This window comes from Schistocerca piceifrons, chromosome 2 (genome assembly GCF_021461385.2).
Source record: "Schistocerca piceifrons isolate TAMUIC-IGC-003096 chromosome 2, iqSchPice1.1, whole genome shotgun sequence".
NCBI lineage: Eukaryota > Metazoa > Arthropoda > Insecta > Orthoptera > Acrididae > Schistocerca > Schistocerca piceifrons.
This window is the reverse complement of record NC_060139.1, coordinates 1,104,312,962-1,104,331,928: the sequence shown is the minus strand read 5'-3', so window position 1 is coordinate 1,104,331,928 and position 18,967 is coordinate 1,104,312,962. Positions and strand designations below refer to the sequence as shown.

General features: G+C 38.5%; 1 protein-coding gene and 1 non-coding gene across 2 annotated transcripts in view; both read left to right on the top strand.

The window, feature by feature from the left end:
* LOC124776164 (phospholipid-transporting ATPase ABCA3) overlaps positions 1-18,967 on the top strand; it is a 544,268-nt gene that overhangs the window by 477,844 nt on the left and 47,457 nt on the right. Inside the window, exons 23-24 of the mRNA XM_047251005.1 lie at positions 2,852-3,039; positions 14,181-14,351. Coding sequence (XP_047106961.1) covers positions 2,852-3,039; positions 14,181-14,351 — 359 coding nt within the window. The remainder of the gene's footprint in view (positions 1-2,851; positions 3,040-14,180; positions 14,352-18,967) is intronic.
* Positions 12,965-13,038, top strand: Trnat-ugu. Its single transcript has one exon. It is a non-coding gene; the product is annotated as a tRNA-Thr (tRNA).

The following is an 18,967-nucleotide window of genomic DNA, read 5'->3' as shown; positions in this document are numbered from 1 at the left end:
TTGCACACACTTTTGAATATCCAAGAGTGCAGATAATTGCATCCACACTTCCTTTGCTGATTGACAAATGCAGCACCAACTGCCAAGTTGTAATGCATCTGTCCTCATGAATGACATCAGCTCGCTGCAACATGTCAGGTGTGACAGCCGTGGATGGTCTCCCCAACTGTGGAGCTCCACCAAACCGCCTTCTGATGACCTCACCCTCCATGCCTAGCGACTAACTGTACCTCTATCAACAGTAGATGCTCCGTAGACTTTGCACAAGTGTTTGTGAATATTCCACACAGTTTTGCATCTGCAGTGAGAAATTCAATGCCACATTTCTTGTAATGTACATAACTTACAACGCCATTTTGAAACTGTCCTGCAGCTACGTTGTCTGGCGGAAGTGACAGAAACATGGCACGCTCACTCGGGAGACTTCAAATAATACAATGGTAACATTTCGCTTTCGTAGTATTGTTTTCAGCTGGGGGGAGGGGGGGGGGGGGGGGAAGAGGTGGTGCTTTCTGGGCAATGCTTGTACATTGTACAAAGATGTATGACATAGTTTACAGTAACTGTGTGGTGATTGTTTCATTTTTTATAGAACATAATGAAACAGTATTAAAGTTAAATATTTTCAGATGCATAAGCTTAGATGTATTATGGCATAAAAATTGTCGAAAAGCTAAATATACATAGGGGAATTCTAAGAATGTGAACTAACAGTAGTATATATGGGCTTACAATACATGGTGGGAATTAAGAAACTACAATAAGTACAAATGTATAGGCTTATTTCTATGCAGTCCTAGCACAACTAACTTACAGTCAATTTATTTCAGTGTATAAAACAAGATTAAGACTAGGTAAAAATAAATTTAATGTGTTATTTGACAGTTAGTGATCTTGTGTTCTTATTTTATTGGGAAGGAGCTAGTGCAAATTTGCGAAAAATAGAGTAAAAGGAGTGTGTGACAAGTAGTTCTTTTACTTTTTCCCTGAGTGAGAGCCCTTCACTATTCCTTATCGTCATAGGAAGCCAGCTTGTCACCTACTTAGACTCGGGGACAGCAGATGAACATTCAAATTTATTCTTGTGTTGTGCACATGTCTGCCCCCATTTATGTGAAGAGGTGCATTTTTTTAGCAAATAAGACTGTTTCCATTATATAAATATAGGGTACTGGTAAAATTTTCAAGTCTTTGAAAATTGGCCTTGCTGATGATCTAAGATGTTCTTGCTTCATTATTTCTAATAGCCTTTCCCTGAAGGGGATGCCATATGTTAAAATGGAATCAACTAGGCCAATGTGCATTGTTTTTAATGTATCTATATTGCATGTTTGCTGAGAATACTAAATGCATAACATAGGCTGCTCAGCTTATTCAGTACTTTATCTCTGTGCACGTCCCACTTCAAACTGTTATCTTCCCAGATTCCCAAAAATTTCATTGCTTCTACTTGATCGATTTCATGGCCTTGTATTACTGTTGTGGTCGTTTGAGTAGGTTTGTTTTTTATGGATTCAAGAGCATGTGGGCTGTTTTATTTGCATTCAGCAACAGTTTATTTCTGTGGAGCCAGGGCAGCAGCCTACTCATTGTATCTGATATATGGTCACCCATTTGTTGCACTGATGTGCTGTTGAACAACAGATTTGTATCATCAGCAAATAGCACAGGAAAAGTTTTAGGAAGGTTCAGGAGAAGATCATTAATAAAAGGCAGAAGGCGGCCCAAAACAGAGCCTTGTGGCACATCACAAGCAATCAGGCCTGTGTTAGAGCAAGTTCTTTCTTTGCTAGTGCTAGAGACTTCAACTACTTGCATCCTATTCATTAAGTATGGCTCAAACCATTGATTACATACCCCTTGGGCACCATATGTGTGTAATTTCTGAAGTGGTATCTTGTGATTAACCAAATACTTTTAGTTAGGTCAATGAACAGTCCAGGGGTGAATTCTCTGTGACTGAAAGAAGAAAAAATTTGGTCGCAAAGAGCAAAGAGGGCATCATTAACAGATCTGTGCTTGTGAAACCCTTATTCGTATCCAGAAAATAAGTTTTCTTTACACCGAAATTCTAACACGTGACTGTACAGGACTTTTTCAGTTACCTCTGATGATACTTCTGGTAGGATGGGTATTGGCCGGTAATTATTTACATCATGTGGGTCACCCTTTTTAAAAACTGGGATGACTTTTGAGATTTTGAAGAGTCCAGCAAAGCAGCCATTGCTCAATGAACTGTTTATTACATCACAAATGGGCCCAGGGATTTCTGTGGCAATACTTTTTATTAAATGGTCAGACAAACCATCAGTACCATAAGAGTATGAGATTTTTCTCCACCCTGTATAGTTTATGAAGACTGTTTAGGTGCAGTCCATTATGTGAGTGAAGTTTCTGCTATATTGGCATTCACGAAGTTAACATTTTTGAAATGCTTGCATATTTTTGCAAATTATAATTAGCAGGTTTTATTTCATTATTTACACATGACTGATCTGGAAGATCGTAAATAAAACACTTTGAAGTGATCACATGTTAGTTTATAAAGAACATAAAAAGTTTCACATGTTGCTCTGTCTTATGATGGAGGTGAGTAAGTGGCAGGGGGTGGGTGCACAGTTTAGAGAATGATTGCAGGGGTGGGAAACTTGAGGTAGGGATGATGACGTTGGAATGTTTATTTGGAATGACATGTAAATTTGTCCTGAGTTTCAAAACAGTATTTCAGCTTAAAAATATTAAGTAAAATCAAACTAATACAAAAACAGGTAACTATCACAAAAAACTATGTTTATGATGTGTAGTAAGGATGACTATAATACTTTGTTTCTATTTAATTTTCCATCAATAGGTATACCAAGAAATCGGATACTGTCCACAGTTTGATGCCCTTTTAGAGGAACTGACAGGATATGAAACACTGATGATGTTTTGTCTTATGAGGGGTTTAACCTATGATGATGCTAAATTCAGCATCAGTGAATGGGGAGATAAGCTTTTATTATCAAAGCACATCCACAAGAAAATTAAGGAGTACAGGTATGTGAAAAGAATTTTTCAGTGTCTTCTTTCAATGTCTCTGTCACTCTTTCCCTTTCTCTCCACTTCTTGTTTAAGCAAATTAAACATGAAATAAATTCCCAGAGTTTTGTTGAGAATCTGGATGCACAAAGGTATTTTCCTACCTGTCGTATATCTCCAGGTTATTGTTCTCTCTCTGATGAAATAGGATAGTGTTGTTAAAATTGGATAGGAGGAGCTGATGACTCTTCATGTTACTCGTTACATTAAGTGGTCAGTGTGGGGTTCAAACAGTGATCATCTACATGCTCCTGTGTGTTAAACAAAAATCTCAGACTCATAACTAGACAAATAGACAATGAAATTGTACGAGCAGATACTCAAGGTGAAACAACAAATGAAAGATGAAATTTTGCAACTATATGCTCTAACTGCACATCGTAATGACAATTTGAAGGCTCTAAAAGAATAGTTAAATTATTCAAGTGCAACAGATGGTGGGTCAGTTCATCCTTATATCCAAAGAAGTAGGCCAATACTGCAAGAGCAGAAAACACAAAACATCAATACTGCTGACTGTTCCGATGACTGTGACATGTTAGACACCCCAGTATACATAAGTGTAGGACAAACATGAATAGAACCACAGTACAGCGGCTGTGAACGTAACTAACATTCACGTGTTATTTGATTAAAGTGACAAAAACTGTGCACGCATTTTAAATGAGTATCATGAGACATTCTCTCTGTAGTGACCTCTGTTAAACCGGGTACACTATTTAACAAAGTTATCATTGATATTCATAACAAAATAAAATGCCTGGGAATAGAAGGTGCACTAATAGTGTTTGCTAGAGCAAATCACAGTAGAAATTATGAACAAGACATATACTTTCAGAAGTGCTGTAAATGAGGCAATCAGAAACACAGTACACACAAGTATCACACTATTTGATGTAAGCAGATTGCTAAGAAGACAAGACTTCACATGGCACATAAACAGAGGAGGAAGACAGAAGCTATGCAGGGAATTACGGTCTACAATAACAAGCTAAATGCAGACAACACTAATACAAAATAACACAGGAATAACTGTATGGACAGAAGAAAAATCTCCTACAAAATCAAAAGACCAGAAAGCTTTCACAACTGGACCATCACACTGCAAAAATGACAAAAATCACACTGACCCAAAAACAGAAGAAGTAGGTGCAGCATTAACTGAAGTATTGGAGCCATCACATTGTTCAAAACAGGTAGATCACAATGTGTCAACAGAAGAACCAGCTGGAGCACCATGAAATGTAATAAATGAACCATCACACACGATGACATAAAAAGAATGTGAAATACATCAAAGTAAAAAGAAAAAAAGCAACAGGCAGCAACTTCATAAATTTCACTAGTAGAAAGGAAACCAATGTGGACTTTGCAGAGAGTATGGGCAGTTCCTCACTACTTTGCAAATGATTTTTTATTCCACAGCCAACAAAAGGGAAGGAGGACTGATAAACAATAATAAGTACAGCCAGTCTCCAACTATAAGTACAACAGATTTTCAACAACTCAGGAGTCATCAAAGGGAAAATAATATTAAAGTCTTGCATTGAAACATTCAGTACCTACACAAGAGAAAACTAGAAGTGCTAATGAACTAAACACAACCAGATTTATTATGCCTTATTGAGTATGGACCAAATGCAGTCTAATAATAAAAAACTATTATCTGATTAATTATTTCTGTAGCTCAAAATATGAAGGTGGAAGAGTTGCTACATACAATAAGAAAATTATTAGTCTATAAGATACTGAATGCTGTGAATGTATAAACCCCCCAGCATGCATTGAAAAAAAATTTGAAATTACTGGCATAATGAGTGAAGAACTAAGAATTTTCTGTGTATATATGTCTCCAAGTGGTAACATTGCAATATTTCTGAAAAAACTATCAAAATTGTTACAGAAGTTTAAAATGAAGGATGTTGTAATATATGGAGACTACAACATAGATATGAATAAAGAATCAAAACCAAAACATGAATTGAAAGAAACGTTATCATAGTGGAATATAAAGCAGTGGTTACAAGTCTTCTAGAGCGGTGCCTGCTCCTTGCCAGCTTCAGCAGACTCCCATGGAGTAAGCAGTCTGATGATGACTATGACAGTGGTCGAAACCTCTCACCTGTAAATAAACAAACATCTTTATGCAAGTGGGACAGTGTAATATGAAAATAAAAATAAATGTACCGACAAGAATGATTGATTGGAGTCAGACCACCATTCATAACATTATCACTAATATTGAGAATAGTGAATGTGAAGCAAAATTCTGCAAAAAGAAATCTGTGATCATTGTGGGTTCATAGTTTGCATCTACAAAAATAGGAGCTCAAAAACAGATGCAAAGTGAGACAAGAGAGAAGTCAGTATTATAAATATGCAGAACATGAACATTTTTAAAATAATAATCAGGAAAGAATATTTGACCGAAATAATGCATGCACAAAGCACAAATGAAAAGTATGATGCATTTCTATTATTATATATTCCATGCATTCTCCCCCAAAATGACCTGACCAAAAAAACAAGGTCACAGTAGGCAATGCCTTAGCAAAGAAATAATTGAACTGAGGACTTCAGTGAAGGAACTCAGACAAACAGGGAACATGGAGACATTAACAAGCATCAGAATTACTACATGCAGTCAGGAATAGAAGTAAAAACCAGTTCAATAAACAGAGCCATAGCAAATTCAAATCATAAAAGGAAATAGCATAGTCAATAATTGACACTGAAAGATTTAGTCAAGAGTGGAAATAACAGAGATTTGATTACCAATACAAGAGAAGGAAAGGTGCTACTCACCATATAGCGGAGATGCTGAGCTGCGATAGGCACAATAAAAAGATTCACACAATCAAAGCTTTCGGCCATTAAGACCTTTGTCAGTAGTAGACACACATACACACACACGCGCGCGCCCCCACACACACACACACACACACACACACACACACACACACACACACACACACACACACACACACACTCACGCAAGCGCACCTTGCACACACGTCTGCAGCCTCAGAGAGCTGAAACTACACTGCAAGCAGCAGCGCCAGTGCATGATGGAAGTGGCGACTGGGTGGGGGTAAGGAGGAGGCTGGGGCGGGGAGGGGGAGGGATAGTATGGTGGGAGTGGCGTCAGTGAAGTGTTGCAGTTTAGACGGAGGGTAGGTGAGAAGGTGCAGAGGGGGAGCAGGTAAGTTGCGGAAAGGAGAGAAATAAAAATAAAAATAAAAATGAAAGAAATCTAAACCAAAAAAGGTGACCAAGAAAGTGATCAGATACAACACCACTACAGCTAATATTACGAAAGAAAATATAGAAAAATTTAGACAAGAAATTGAGACAAATAAAGAAGGTGATTGGTGTGAGCTCCAGATGCAAATAACTCAAGCAGCAGAGAAAAGGCAATGCCTTAGCAAAGAAATAATTGAACTCAGGACTACACTGAAGGAATTCAGACAAATAGGTAACATGGAGACATTAACAAGCACTAGCCAAGAATAAAAAGAAGACATGGTGGGATGAGGAGTGTGAAGAAGCACTAATACAAAGAGCTCAAAAATGGAGATGTTCGAAAAAAGAGGAAGACTTTGAACAATTCAGACAACAAAGAAAAGAAACATCAAAAATAATCCAGAAAATCAAAAGGAACTTTGAAAATTGTCAGCTTATTGAAATAGAAGAAAATTTCACCAAAAATAATTCTAGAAATTTTTATCAAACCTTTAAACACATACTTAAAGGATCTCAGGCACCAAGTATTTGTTTCAAAGATGAAAATGGCAAAATAGGATTAAATAATAAAGAAAATTGTGAAATTTTAGCAATTTTTTTTTTGAAAAGTTGTTAAACTGTCCCATTCCAACAGATAAATTAGAATTTCCAGTGACACCTCAAAATCTAGAGGAAGATGTCCCGCCAACAGAGCTAGAAATTCATGAAGCCATTGAAACACTCAAAAACAATAAAGCAAGTGGTGAAGACTCAATTACAGCAGAATTATTGAAGTGGTCAGAACCAAAAATCATAAAGGATCTACAGCTGCTTTTTGACAACATTTGGAAAACTGAAAAGATTCCAGTTGAATGGAAAACAACATTAATCGACCCGCTACATAAAAAGGGAGACAAACAAAATGTCAGTAATTACAGAGGAGTGTCACTTCTGCCAGTGGCATACAAAATATCAAAAATTCTCCTCAACAGAGTGGTAGATACTTTAGACAAACAACTAGGAGAATATCAGGATGGTTTTCGAAAGCGAAGATCCTGTGCAGAACAAATTTTTAACTTAAAGTCAATAATTCACCATAGAATGTTAACCAGCAAACCAATACTAGTGTCATTTATACATTTCGAGAAAGCATTTGACTGTATAGGCAGAGAAATGATAGATAAGGTCATTAGTGAATTTAGTGTTATATCAAAACTAGCAAACATAATTCGTGAAACATTAACAGGTACAGTATCTAAAGTCAAATTTATGGGAGAAGTATCTCAGCCTTTTGAAATAAAAACTGGTGTTAGACAAGGTGACGGTTTATCACCTTTACTGTTTAACTGTGTTCTAGAAAAAATTGTAAGGATCTGGAATTCAGAGCTAAAAAATCACAAAATTGAACCAATAACTCTGAACTGCTTGGCTCTTGCAGATGATTTCGCAATACTTTCAGAAGCAGTTACTCAAATAAACATTCTGGAAAAATTAGTAAACAGAACTGGTCTCAAAATTTCAGCTAAAAAAACAAAATTCATGACAAATATAAAAAATGCACCAAAATACATAGAAACACAAATAGGTAAAATGCAGCGAGTAAATAAATTTAAATATCTTGGAAAACTATACAACAGAATGGACTAGAAAAATCTGCAATAGAAGTAAGAATTAACAAAATGGAAAGAGCATATGGTTTGATCAAAAATATTTACAACAAGAAATGTATATCTAGAAAAACAAAACTAAAACATTACACCACAGTGGTATGACCAGAATGTTTATATGGATCTGAATACCTAACGATAAGCTATAAGATGGACAAACTAGAGGTACTGGAAAGAAGGATTATTAGAAAAATAATGGGTGCAATGAAAACTGCAGATTGTTGGAAAATAAGAAGTAATGAGGAGATCTAAAAAAATATAGAGAAGATATCTGAAGTATTGGCCAAATGAAGATTAACCTTTTTTTGACATCTCTACTGAATGGATGGAAATAGACTAACAAAACAAATACTCCTATATTTCTGGAAGAAGAAATCAACAATAGCATGGATTACAGAAGTAAGAAAAGATCTTGAAAGAAACAACATCAAAGAATCAGAAATAGCAGAAAGAAACTGTTTTAAAAACAAAATACTAAATTTGGAAGGCTTTCAAAGCAGAAGAAATAAAAAATTGGGAACAACATGGACAGAAGAAAGGAAGAGACTTCATGGGGAGAAAATGAGGGAATACTGGAAACATAGGAAACAACAACAAAGGAAGAAGAGGAACTGAAGTTGTTAACGTGTGTGGTGGTGAAAACAGGGAGGGGGCTGGATGGGTGAGGACAGTGACTAACGAAGGTTGAGGCCAAGAGGGTTACGGGAACGTAAGATGTATTGCAGGGGAAGTTCCCACCTGCGCAATTCAGAAAAGCTGGTGTTGGTGGGAAGGATCCATATGGCACAGGCTATGAAGCAGTCATTGAGATGAGGGGTATCTTGTTTGGCAGCGTGTTCAGCTACAGGGTGGTCCACTTGTTTTTGGCCACAGTTTGTTGGTGGCCATTCATGCGGACAGACAGCTTGTTGGTTGTCATGCCTACATAGAATTCAGCACAGTGGTTGCAGCTTAGCTTGTAGATCACATGACTGGTTTCACAGGTAGCCCTGCCTTTGATGGGATAGGTGATGTTAGTGACCGGACTGGAGTAGGTGGTGGTAGGAGGATGTATGGGACAGGTCTTGCATCTAGGTCTATTACAGGGGTATGAGACATGAGGTAAGAGATTGGGAGCAGGGATTGTGTAAGGATGGGCAAGTATATTGTGTAGGTTTGGCGGACAGCGGAATACCATGGTAGGGGGGGTGGGAAGGATAGTGGGTAGGACATTTCTCATTTCAGGGCACAACAGGAGGTAATTGAAACCCTGGCAGAGAATGTAATTCAGTTGCTCCAGTCCCAGATGGTACTGAGTTACGAGGGGAATGCTCCTCTGTGGCCAGACTGTGGGACTTTGGGAAGTGGTGGGAGACTGGAAAGATAAGGCACGGGAGGTTTGTTTTTGTACAAGGATGGGAGGATAATTACAGTCAGTGAAGGCTTCAGAGAGACCCTCAATATATTTAGAGAGGGACTGCTCGTCACTGCAGATGCGACAACACAGGTGGCTAGGCTGTACAGAAGGGACTTCTTGGTATGAAACGGGTGGCAGCTGTGAAGTGGAGGTATTGCTGGTGGTTAGTAGGTTTGATATGGACAGAGGTACTGATGTAGCCATCTCTGAGGTGGAGGTCAACATCTAGGAAGGTGGCTTGTTGGGTTGAGTAGGACCAGGTGAAGCAAATGGGGGAGAAGTAGTTGAGGTTCTGGAGGAATGTGAATAAGCTGTCCTCACCTTCAATCCAAATAGCAAAGATGTCATCAATGAATCTGAACCAGGTGAGGGGTTTAGGATTCTGAGTTTTTAGGAAGGATTCCTCTAGATGGCCCATGAATAGGTTAGCATAGGATGGTGCCATGCAGGTGCCCATAGCCATACTGCGGATTTGTTTGTAGGTAATGCCTTCCAAGGAGAGATAATTGTGGGTGAGGATATAGTTGGTCATGGAGACTAGGAAGGAGGTTGTTGGTTTGGAATCCATAGGGCATCTGGAAAGGTAGTGTTCAATAGCAGTAAGGCCATGGGCATTAGGAATGTTAGCGTACAGGGAGGAGGCATCAATAGTGATGAGCAGGACACCGTGTGGTAAAGGGAGAGGAAATGTGGAGAGTCGGTTGAGCATGTCCTTTAAAGATGTGGTGATGAAGTTTCCAAAGGCGACTTTCTGAATGTAAAGAATACTGAAATTTTTCTCGAGGTTGCTTTCTGTGTTACTTTTCTCAAGCCCAGCCGGTGCGCGTGACAGTGCGTCCGCAACAATGTTCTCCTTGCCGGGAATGTAGACTATTGTGAAGCGGAATTCTTGCAGAAACAATGCCCATCTTTTATATAGGTGGGTAGGTTCCAGGTAATAGGTTGAAGGTGTTGGTCTATGAGAGCAGAGATTCTCTCAGTGGGGGCCCAGTAACCGGCCACAATGGGGCGTCCTGGGTGGTTGGGTTTATGGACTTTGGGAAGCATGTAGAAGGTGGGAGTGCGGGGAGTGGTAGGGGTAAGTAGAGAGAGATCGACTCTGTGGAGATGTTCTGGGATGGGCCTAAGGATTTGAGTAGTGACTGGAGGTCGTGCTGGATTGCTGGAATGGGCTCACTGTGGCATGGTTTGTAAGGGAAGTATCTGACAGCTGACAGAGTCCTTCTGCCACGTAATCCTTGTGGCTCAAAACTATGGTGGTGGAGCCTTTGTCGGCAGGTAGGATTATAAGATTGGGATCAGTTTTTAGATGGTGGACTGTGGTTCTTTCTGTGGATGTAAGGTTAGTATGCATGGTGAGGGATTTGGGGAATGGTGGTGAGACAAGGTTTGAGGATAAGGTTGGTTGGTTTGTGGGAGTAAAGGGACCAGATTGCTACGGTCATCGGTCCGTTGAGGATAAGAAATTCATTTTTCATCACGATTTCTTGGTGGCATCAGGGGTGGTGGAAGCAGACAATGTTCTGCTTCTCTGCAGGGTGCTGATGTGACAAAGGCGGAGATCCCACGTTCCACAGTGGAATCAACTGATCGCCAAGTTACATCAAAGAAGTTTGTGCAATTGCTGCCTGGGGTGCTGATGTGCGTGCTTGTTCTGTGTCTGAGAAGACACACTATTGAACTCTGTGATTTTAGTTTTTAATATTTTTATTCTGTTGTTATCTTTCATAGTGACAAGTTTACGCATCCTTTTTGTTTCCAGTAAATATTCCTGTTCTCAACATACACGACTTTCCTTTACATAGTTGAGAGTTGAGAAATTTTTAAGTACGGGGGAAGAATAACACTCCCATTTGCCTTGCGCTGTACCCCACATATCACATATAATTTAGTGGCTCTGTTATGGACCTATAAGATAATCTTCACACACTACAACAGAACTGGCCAAAATGATCACAATACAAGTGCTCAGAATTAAAGGTAATATATTACAAAAAGGCTTAAAAGCCATCCAGTAAATAGTTGCCCTTGCACAGAATAAGAACCTGTGTACACACCAGAAATGCTGTCTGTTCTTTCATACAACAACATGCACCAAAAATGAGGTGACTGCTGTATGACAGTACACTCACACAGATCAAGACACTGCCTCAATCTGTGCTTTCCAGAAATTGCCAGAAACAGCCTGCTCTATCACAAACAGTGCTGGGTGTGCCATACTTCCACTGTTTGGACAGCACACTTTTTTTATCGGCCACCGGCTAGACCACGGCTATCCGGGCATCTGGTCAGATCTGTCCTGTGTGGCTGCTCAGTGCTACTTCACAGTTCCTTCCGATGTTATTTGCTCGATCGTACTCCAAATTCTGCCCGACACGTCCACCTGGTCTTGTACAATGACTCACACCAGTGCCGGTGTCGTGGCTGTCTCACTTACAGCGCCCTCGTGGAATCACACTGCCGCAGCCATAACTTTGTTCACAGAGCTTTTCAAATTGCCACGACAGAGAGAGGTATCATTATGGCACACTATTCTATTGCTAATTGATGACATACTGTTTGTCCACCATAAGTGAGACAATTCACACAGTGGCTGTTGAAAACAGCAGGACATGCATCTTGACCCACATCAGGACTGCAACAGGAGAGGAACAGTAAGGGGAAAGCAGTAAGGGGATGGCAGCATTGACTGCTTGCTGTGGTCATGGCACTATTACCCTTAACAGTGTGCACAGTAATACTTCATGTTTGGGGCAGCTTAACATTTGCAATCTTAGAGATAAGTGAATATCTTTCTACCAGCACTGATTTTTTTCCACCAGTAGATTTGCCAAGGTATTGTGGACAAACATTATGTAGTTTATATCTTCCCCATAGTGCTGTGATGACTTGGTGCCTATCAAATAGTAAATGACGTATTTTCAGTAAATGACTTATATAGCCAATTGGTTACATTTTTTCAGTGTCTGTTCTTATACTAAGCTGTTTTTCGTGGAGGATTTCTGCCATTTGACCTGAGAATTTCAGCTCATAATGTATGCTTTTCATTGTAATGTCATGTAAGTTGTGTGACTTTATTGCTTCTAAAGTAGATACCCTTAGTTGTATTTAAATCTGGTCACTGCTTACTGCAATAAACTTTATGCAACCAATTGGCAGTATACATCATATATTGTATATATGATGGTAGTATCTGTTCCCAAAAGAACAGTTACCGTTGATGACCATGCAGCTTTGCTAGAAATGAAATGATAATTAAATGGACACCCTAGCTGCAAACAGGCATTGATACACTTCATTGGGGACGTGTTGAAAATGTGTGCCCCAACCTGGACTCGAACCCGGGATCTCCTGCTTACATGGCAGACGCTCTTATAATCTGAGCCACCGACAGCACAGAGGATAGTGCACCTGCAGGAACTTATCCCTTGCACTCTTCCCATGAGACCCACATTCCTAACATGTCCACACCACTACATTCGTAGGGCGCCTACTAGATGTTTGCCCATCATACTCATTACTCGTGGCAGATTAATCTACCAAGTCCCATACTGGGAGCATGCAAGGGATAAGTTCCTGCAGGCACAGTATTCTCTGTGCCCTCGGTGGCTCAGATGATAGAGCGTCTGCCATGTAAGCAGGAGATCCTGGGTTCGAGTCCCAGTTGGGACATACATTTTCAACATGTCCCCAATTAAGTATATCAACGCCTGTTTGCAGCTAGGGTGTCCATTTAATTATCATTTCATATATTGTAAGCTTATTTATGGTTGCAGTTATCTGGTAAATGATACACGTATGTTCACTCTGTAATTTCTAATTCTGTTGTCTAACAGGCTCTTGGGTGTTGTAAAATTCTGCGAAAGTGTACCACTAATTTTAATCTTTTGTTTTATTATTGTACAAGATGATTCAAAAGTAACTGTACGTACTTTGCAGGTGTAATGTATACATGAAAATAAATGTAAAATGTTAAAAGTTTTGTTTGAAATTGTTATGCTGTAGAGTATGGATCGTAAGAACAACACAAACAACATAAAAGTAATTCTTCTCAGAAAGAAATAACAAAAAGTGACCTGAAATTCAACACAAATATGTACTGTACATTTACCCTGGAACATATTTGAAATGATGTACATGCAGATGAAGACAGTGATGTGCTTGACATCTGACCGCTCTCAGAATGTTACAGGCTCCATTCATCCCATTCTGCACAGTTGCACAGCCATTTTCAATTTTCTGCTGTGGTTGTGCTTCACACGTGCTCCCTGATGTGTCCCAAAGGCTCAGGGGGTTAGTATCCAAAGATCTGGTGGGCCACCAACTGGTCCTGCATGAGGAATACAATCATCAGGATAAGCGACATTGAGATACTCTCATGCATCCCAACTGAAATGTGCAGGGACACAGTCGTGCATAAATCATGAACTGGTTTCTGGCACATCATGAAGCAGACCACCCAGTTCATCTTCCAAAGACTGTCTACATACTCTGCCAGTCAGATACTGTGGAATAACGTGCAGTCCGAGGAGCTCATTGTCCACTATACCACGCCAAATGTCCACTGCAAAACAATGTTGATATGCTCAAACCATACTCACACAAGGATTCTCATACTCTGAAATAAAGCAATTTTGGACAAAACTTTATTTAACATTTTACTCTTATTTTGATGCATACATTACACCCACAAAGTGTATACACATACTTTTGAATTGTCATGTGTATGTTTTGTCATTACATATTTTTTGTATTATTTTAATTAAGAGGTTGTCTACATTTGTGGGATATTTTATTAATTTATTATTTTTCAGTGGTGGAAACAAACGGAAACTCAGCACTGCTCTTGCAATGGTTGGAAATCCATCTGTTGTTTATTTAGATGAACCAACTGCTGGAATGGATCCAGTTGCTAGAAGACACTTGTGGAATGTTATCTGTGATGCAAGAGAAAAAGGAAAGTGCATAGTTCTTACATCTCACAGGTATGGAATGATTTCATCCATGAGTATGTTGGTAATAAAGTTCTTCTTTGTTGAACTGTTTTTTGTGTTTCAGACAATTTAAAACTTCCATCTGTCACATGAACACAGTTGTTACATTGCTAGTATAATGTCTTCACCTTGTTAGGGAGGGAATTTGGCATCTTCCAGGAATTTCCAAATCGTATGTCTTGGGACAGTGCCATATGCCTACACTGTCTCGATATACCACGATAAGATTCTTCCCCAACTTGTAGTGCATCACTGTTTCCATTCTCGCAGCATAAATGTCATACACAATATTTCTGCCCTCTCTGAATCCATGATGTTCTCATTGTAAGAGAAGTTTCTTAATGTCTGTTGTATTTTTTCTAACATCTTCAATGTATGGGACGACACTGAGAGGCAAATGTAATTTCCACAGTTCTTCCTAAGTCCTTTCTTAGGCCATGGGATAGTTGCTTTTGTCCAGATTTCACAGTTGCTTTTGTCATCCTAGATGACCAGACATACTCTGTACAGCCAATGGAAACCTGATATCCCAGCTGCTTTTATCTAGTTTAATCTGAATTCATCAAAACACATTGTTTTTCATGTTCTTCAGTTCCCTTTCAAATTTTGACCGAATTACAGGATGTTGCTGACGATTTTCATATGTGTTGCTACTCTTGCCTCACTCATCCATAGACCCTACAAATAATGAGAACCTTCAGGGAAGTGGAAGGAGCCATGGTACACAATAACAAAAGACAAACATATCATAGAAACATAATAACTTAATGGTACTCATGCTTATGCCAACTAAATTATCTAAGCAAATTAAAAAGGAAGCTGCTACTTTTAATGGAGAAAACAGAACCATCTGCTTCATTCTCAGTTATATTTTCAAAGAAAGTACACTATCCAGACACCATTATGTAATGACCACTAAATGTCAGGAGAGGCAGACCTGCTGGTATAAAAGGAGTTGTGTTGTCAGTAGAAAAACAGTAACGATAGAATGTGTCAGTCAGGAGATATTCGTCACTTCACACATTAACTAGTTGTGGGATATCACATGACTGACAAAACCATCAGAGACATTTTAACTACTTTAAAGCTGCCGTAGTCCACTGTCACAGATGTGAGCAAGAGGGGGGGGAATGCAAAGAAATGACAACAGCTAAACCGAGACCAGTCAGACCTCATGTATTGATGGGCAGGGGCTGTCGAGTATTTAGAAATGCACCTGAAATCTATGGAAGGAATCATTTGTGAGTTCCAAAGTGCCACTGGCAGTCCAGCTAGCAGACTGACTGTGCATAAGGCATTAAAGAGAATGTAGTACAGTGGTCGAGCATTCCCTCTTGAGCCACAAATTTCTGTAGTCAGTACTAACAAGGGAATCCTCCACTCTTGGAAATTCAGTTCAGACTTCACAGGCTGGTAGTATACCTCAAGAGTGTCCACACATAGATGTCATAATTTGCACTATTCAGAATATTCCGAGAAAAAACCTCATTTATGGTCAGAAATAGCATTTCAGCATACAGGTGAAATAGCTCAGTCAGTAGTATGCTGGAATGTCACACAGCCGATTTTATTTTGTCTTCTTAATTGTTTTGAGAATTATAACAACTTTTAACTAAAGTTAATGACCTAATGTATTATCAGTTAAATCATAAATAATTTTGTTTCGTGTATGAAATGGCTCTCACAGGCTACTTAAAATGTGAATTACACTTATCAATAGTTTCTTTTTAAAAAGCTGAATAGTTTCAAATGCATTTTAATGGAGATAAATTAAAGTGTTAATTACTGTCATTGCAATGTTATTACAAAATTGAACGATGCTATAAGCTGCGGAAAGGTTATAAATATTCATTAAATTTGAGGAATTGGTGTCTTTGTGGAAAAGCAGAGTATAATTGGGACTAATGACCTCAGCAGTTTGGTCCCATGGGGGAGAGGGGGCAGAAGAGTAAAGATGTTGGCTTATTGTTTATACAAACAGTAAACGGTCAGGAAGTGTCAACACCCACACGGAACTAATCGAACAGTGAGCCTTACCTGCTAAAGTGCCATTAATTCCTGATTTTCGCAGAGACTGGGGTGTTCTGTACTGGGAAATATTATTGAAATTTTTACAATACAGTGAATTAAAAATGTCTGTCAATGAAGACATCACAAAAATACCAGAAGCTGCACTTTCATTATACAGCGAAGTGTCAAAGGTGATTTTGAAAGATGCTGTTGTTTATTATGAAAGCTTGCTTGCTGCAAATAATTTGATTCCAATGTAATCTTCAATGACAATATCTTGTGCTGGTTAAGGAAGAAGGATTATTTATCCTAATGGGAATAAAAAATAAAAAAGGAGGGAATCAGTTCCTGAACATACGATTGTTTTGTTGAAGCCCGACAGAATTATCAACAAGTGATTACACAGAATTTACAACAGTGGGCTTCAGCAGCAGCACAACAGTTTACAGATTTTGAATTTTAAGCTTTGGACAGGTGGGTTCATAGATTCAAAAATAAGCACAGAATTCGTCAGCAAAGAGTGAAAAGATTTGTTTCAAGAAAAAAGACAGCGATGATCGAAGAAACCATTGCAGCTGCTGACACTTTTTGAACCCAGACATTAAAATTGATACTGGATTTCAACAAAGATTTTGTTATCAACACTCATTAGCCAGGTATTTATTGCAGGTTATTTAAAAATTCATTTTGCTCTCTATTTTTTACAATCCTCTGACAAAATACTTCAAGTTCAGTTGTTTTTTCTATCAGATTGTCAGTATCAGCCAGTGTACAACAGGATCTGACTGTCAAAGGAAGAAAAATTATTTTTATCAAAAGACATGACATGAATAAAGTGACACTTATACATATACCGCTCATTATGTTCTCACTATGTCTGGAAACAATCTGTTTCAAGTGTTCATTTCTTTACAAGAGTCAATCGGTAACTTCGGTCACCGAGTTCAAAAAACAGTAAAAGAATATGAGCAAAATTTTAAAAGCAATGTAGTAACATCTTCCAAATCTGGAAAGCTAATGACAGAACTGGATACTGACTTTCTCAGCTAGTGTTTGATGTCTTACGTGGGTGAAGAATGGTTTCTGTTAATTATTGACTCTTGGGACAGAGAAGCAAAGCCTGAATTAAATGACAAAATCTTTCAAGGTGATGAGAAATCACCAACATGTACAATTAAAGTGATTCTTCCGAAATGTACTGCAGTTCTTCAACCAAGTTAAGCCTATTTTTATATACAAGTAAAAAATCTGGTAAAGCATATATAAAACTGTGCGTATTGTATTGAAAATAATAGAGAAATAAATTCTTATGAAGACTGTCATCACCAATTTTTAAGAAAATGATCTGATATGCCTGGTATATCGAATTATGAGACACAATGGCTGACCACTACTTATCTTAAGAACACAAAATTGTTAGTCTTATCACTAAAAACATATGAAACTACAAGAAACTATCCCAAATTTCAAAACTATTAGTTTGGAAATATTAGGAAACCAGTAGATTGCTACTCACTGTAAAGTCATAAAATGTCCCATTGAATTGCAGACAGGTGCAACAAAAAGACAGTTACATGTTATAACTTTCAGCCAAAGCCTTATTAAGTAAAGAAAACACACACACATTCACACAAGCAAGCAAACCTCATACATACACAATCACTACCACCGATAGCTCTACTTCAATCATCGGTAAAAACATCTCCCAATGTATGCTAAGACCATGATGCAGATTTGTCAGCAAACAATCACAAACCAAATGTCCGAAGGTCCTACAGAAGCTCTCCAAAGAGCAACTACATTCCAAAGAGTAACTGCATCTCTCGCAGAATTTATTGTTAAAATAATAGAGCATTTGTTGAAGCCATCAGCTGATCAGGTTCCTAAACAGGTATTCAATAAAACATCCTATGTTAGCACAGTTTCGGGAGCTGGGATGTTACATGGTCCCTTGTGGGAGTGAAAATATTGTATAACTACTTTCCATGATCCACACTGTACTAGTCATTTTACTTTTTCTTTTCATATGATTACTGAATGGATTTTGATTATACTGCTTAAGGTAACAGTGACAGCTTACCTGATTAGTAGCAGTTTTGGTGCTACTTATGAAACAAAGTTGGAATATGATTACCTTTACGAAATGCCCCTTAACAATCAATGATTGGTGTGTCCATGGCCTAATATGGTGACTGGCCTTCTCATTTGGGCAAATACTCCAAAGAAAATCATGAAAATCTGGAGTAAGGCCACACAACCTCATTTTACATTCAGGAAATAGTGGTTCTCCAGATTTAGATGTTGTCAATTACAAAAGATACATTTATATTTTTTGGTTGTTATGCAATGAACAAGTGACCGAATTTGGACGTGTAGAACTTCCTCTGAATATGTGTTCTTATTTATAATTACTAACTGTTCATATCAATGTACATTACTCTTTGTAAGTTACTGCTTTCCTGGACCTTTCTAGGCAGGATGGGGAAATAACAATATAACCTGAGTTTGTTCACACATTTACTGTAAATAACTGCAGAATATCCCCAAGCCTTACGCATTGGATTAACCTGGTTTCATGTCCCTTGAGAATGCACACA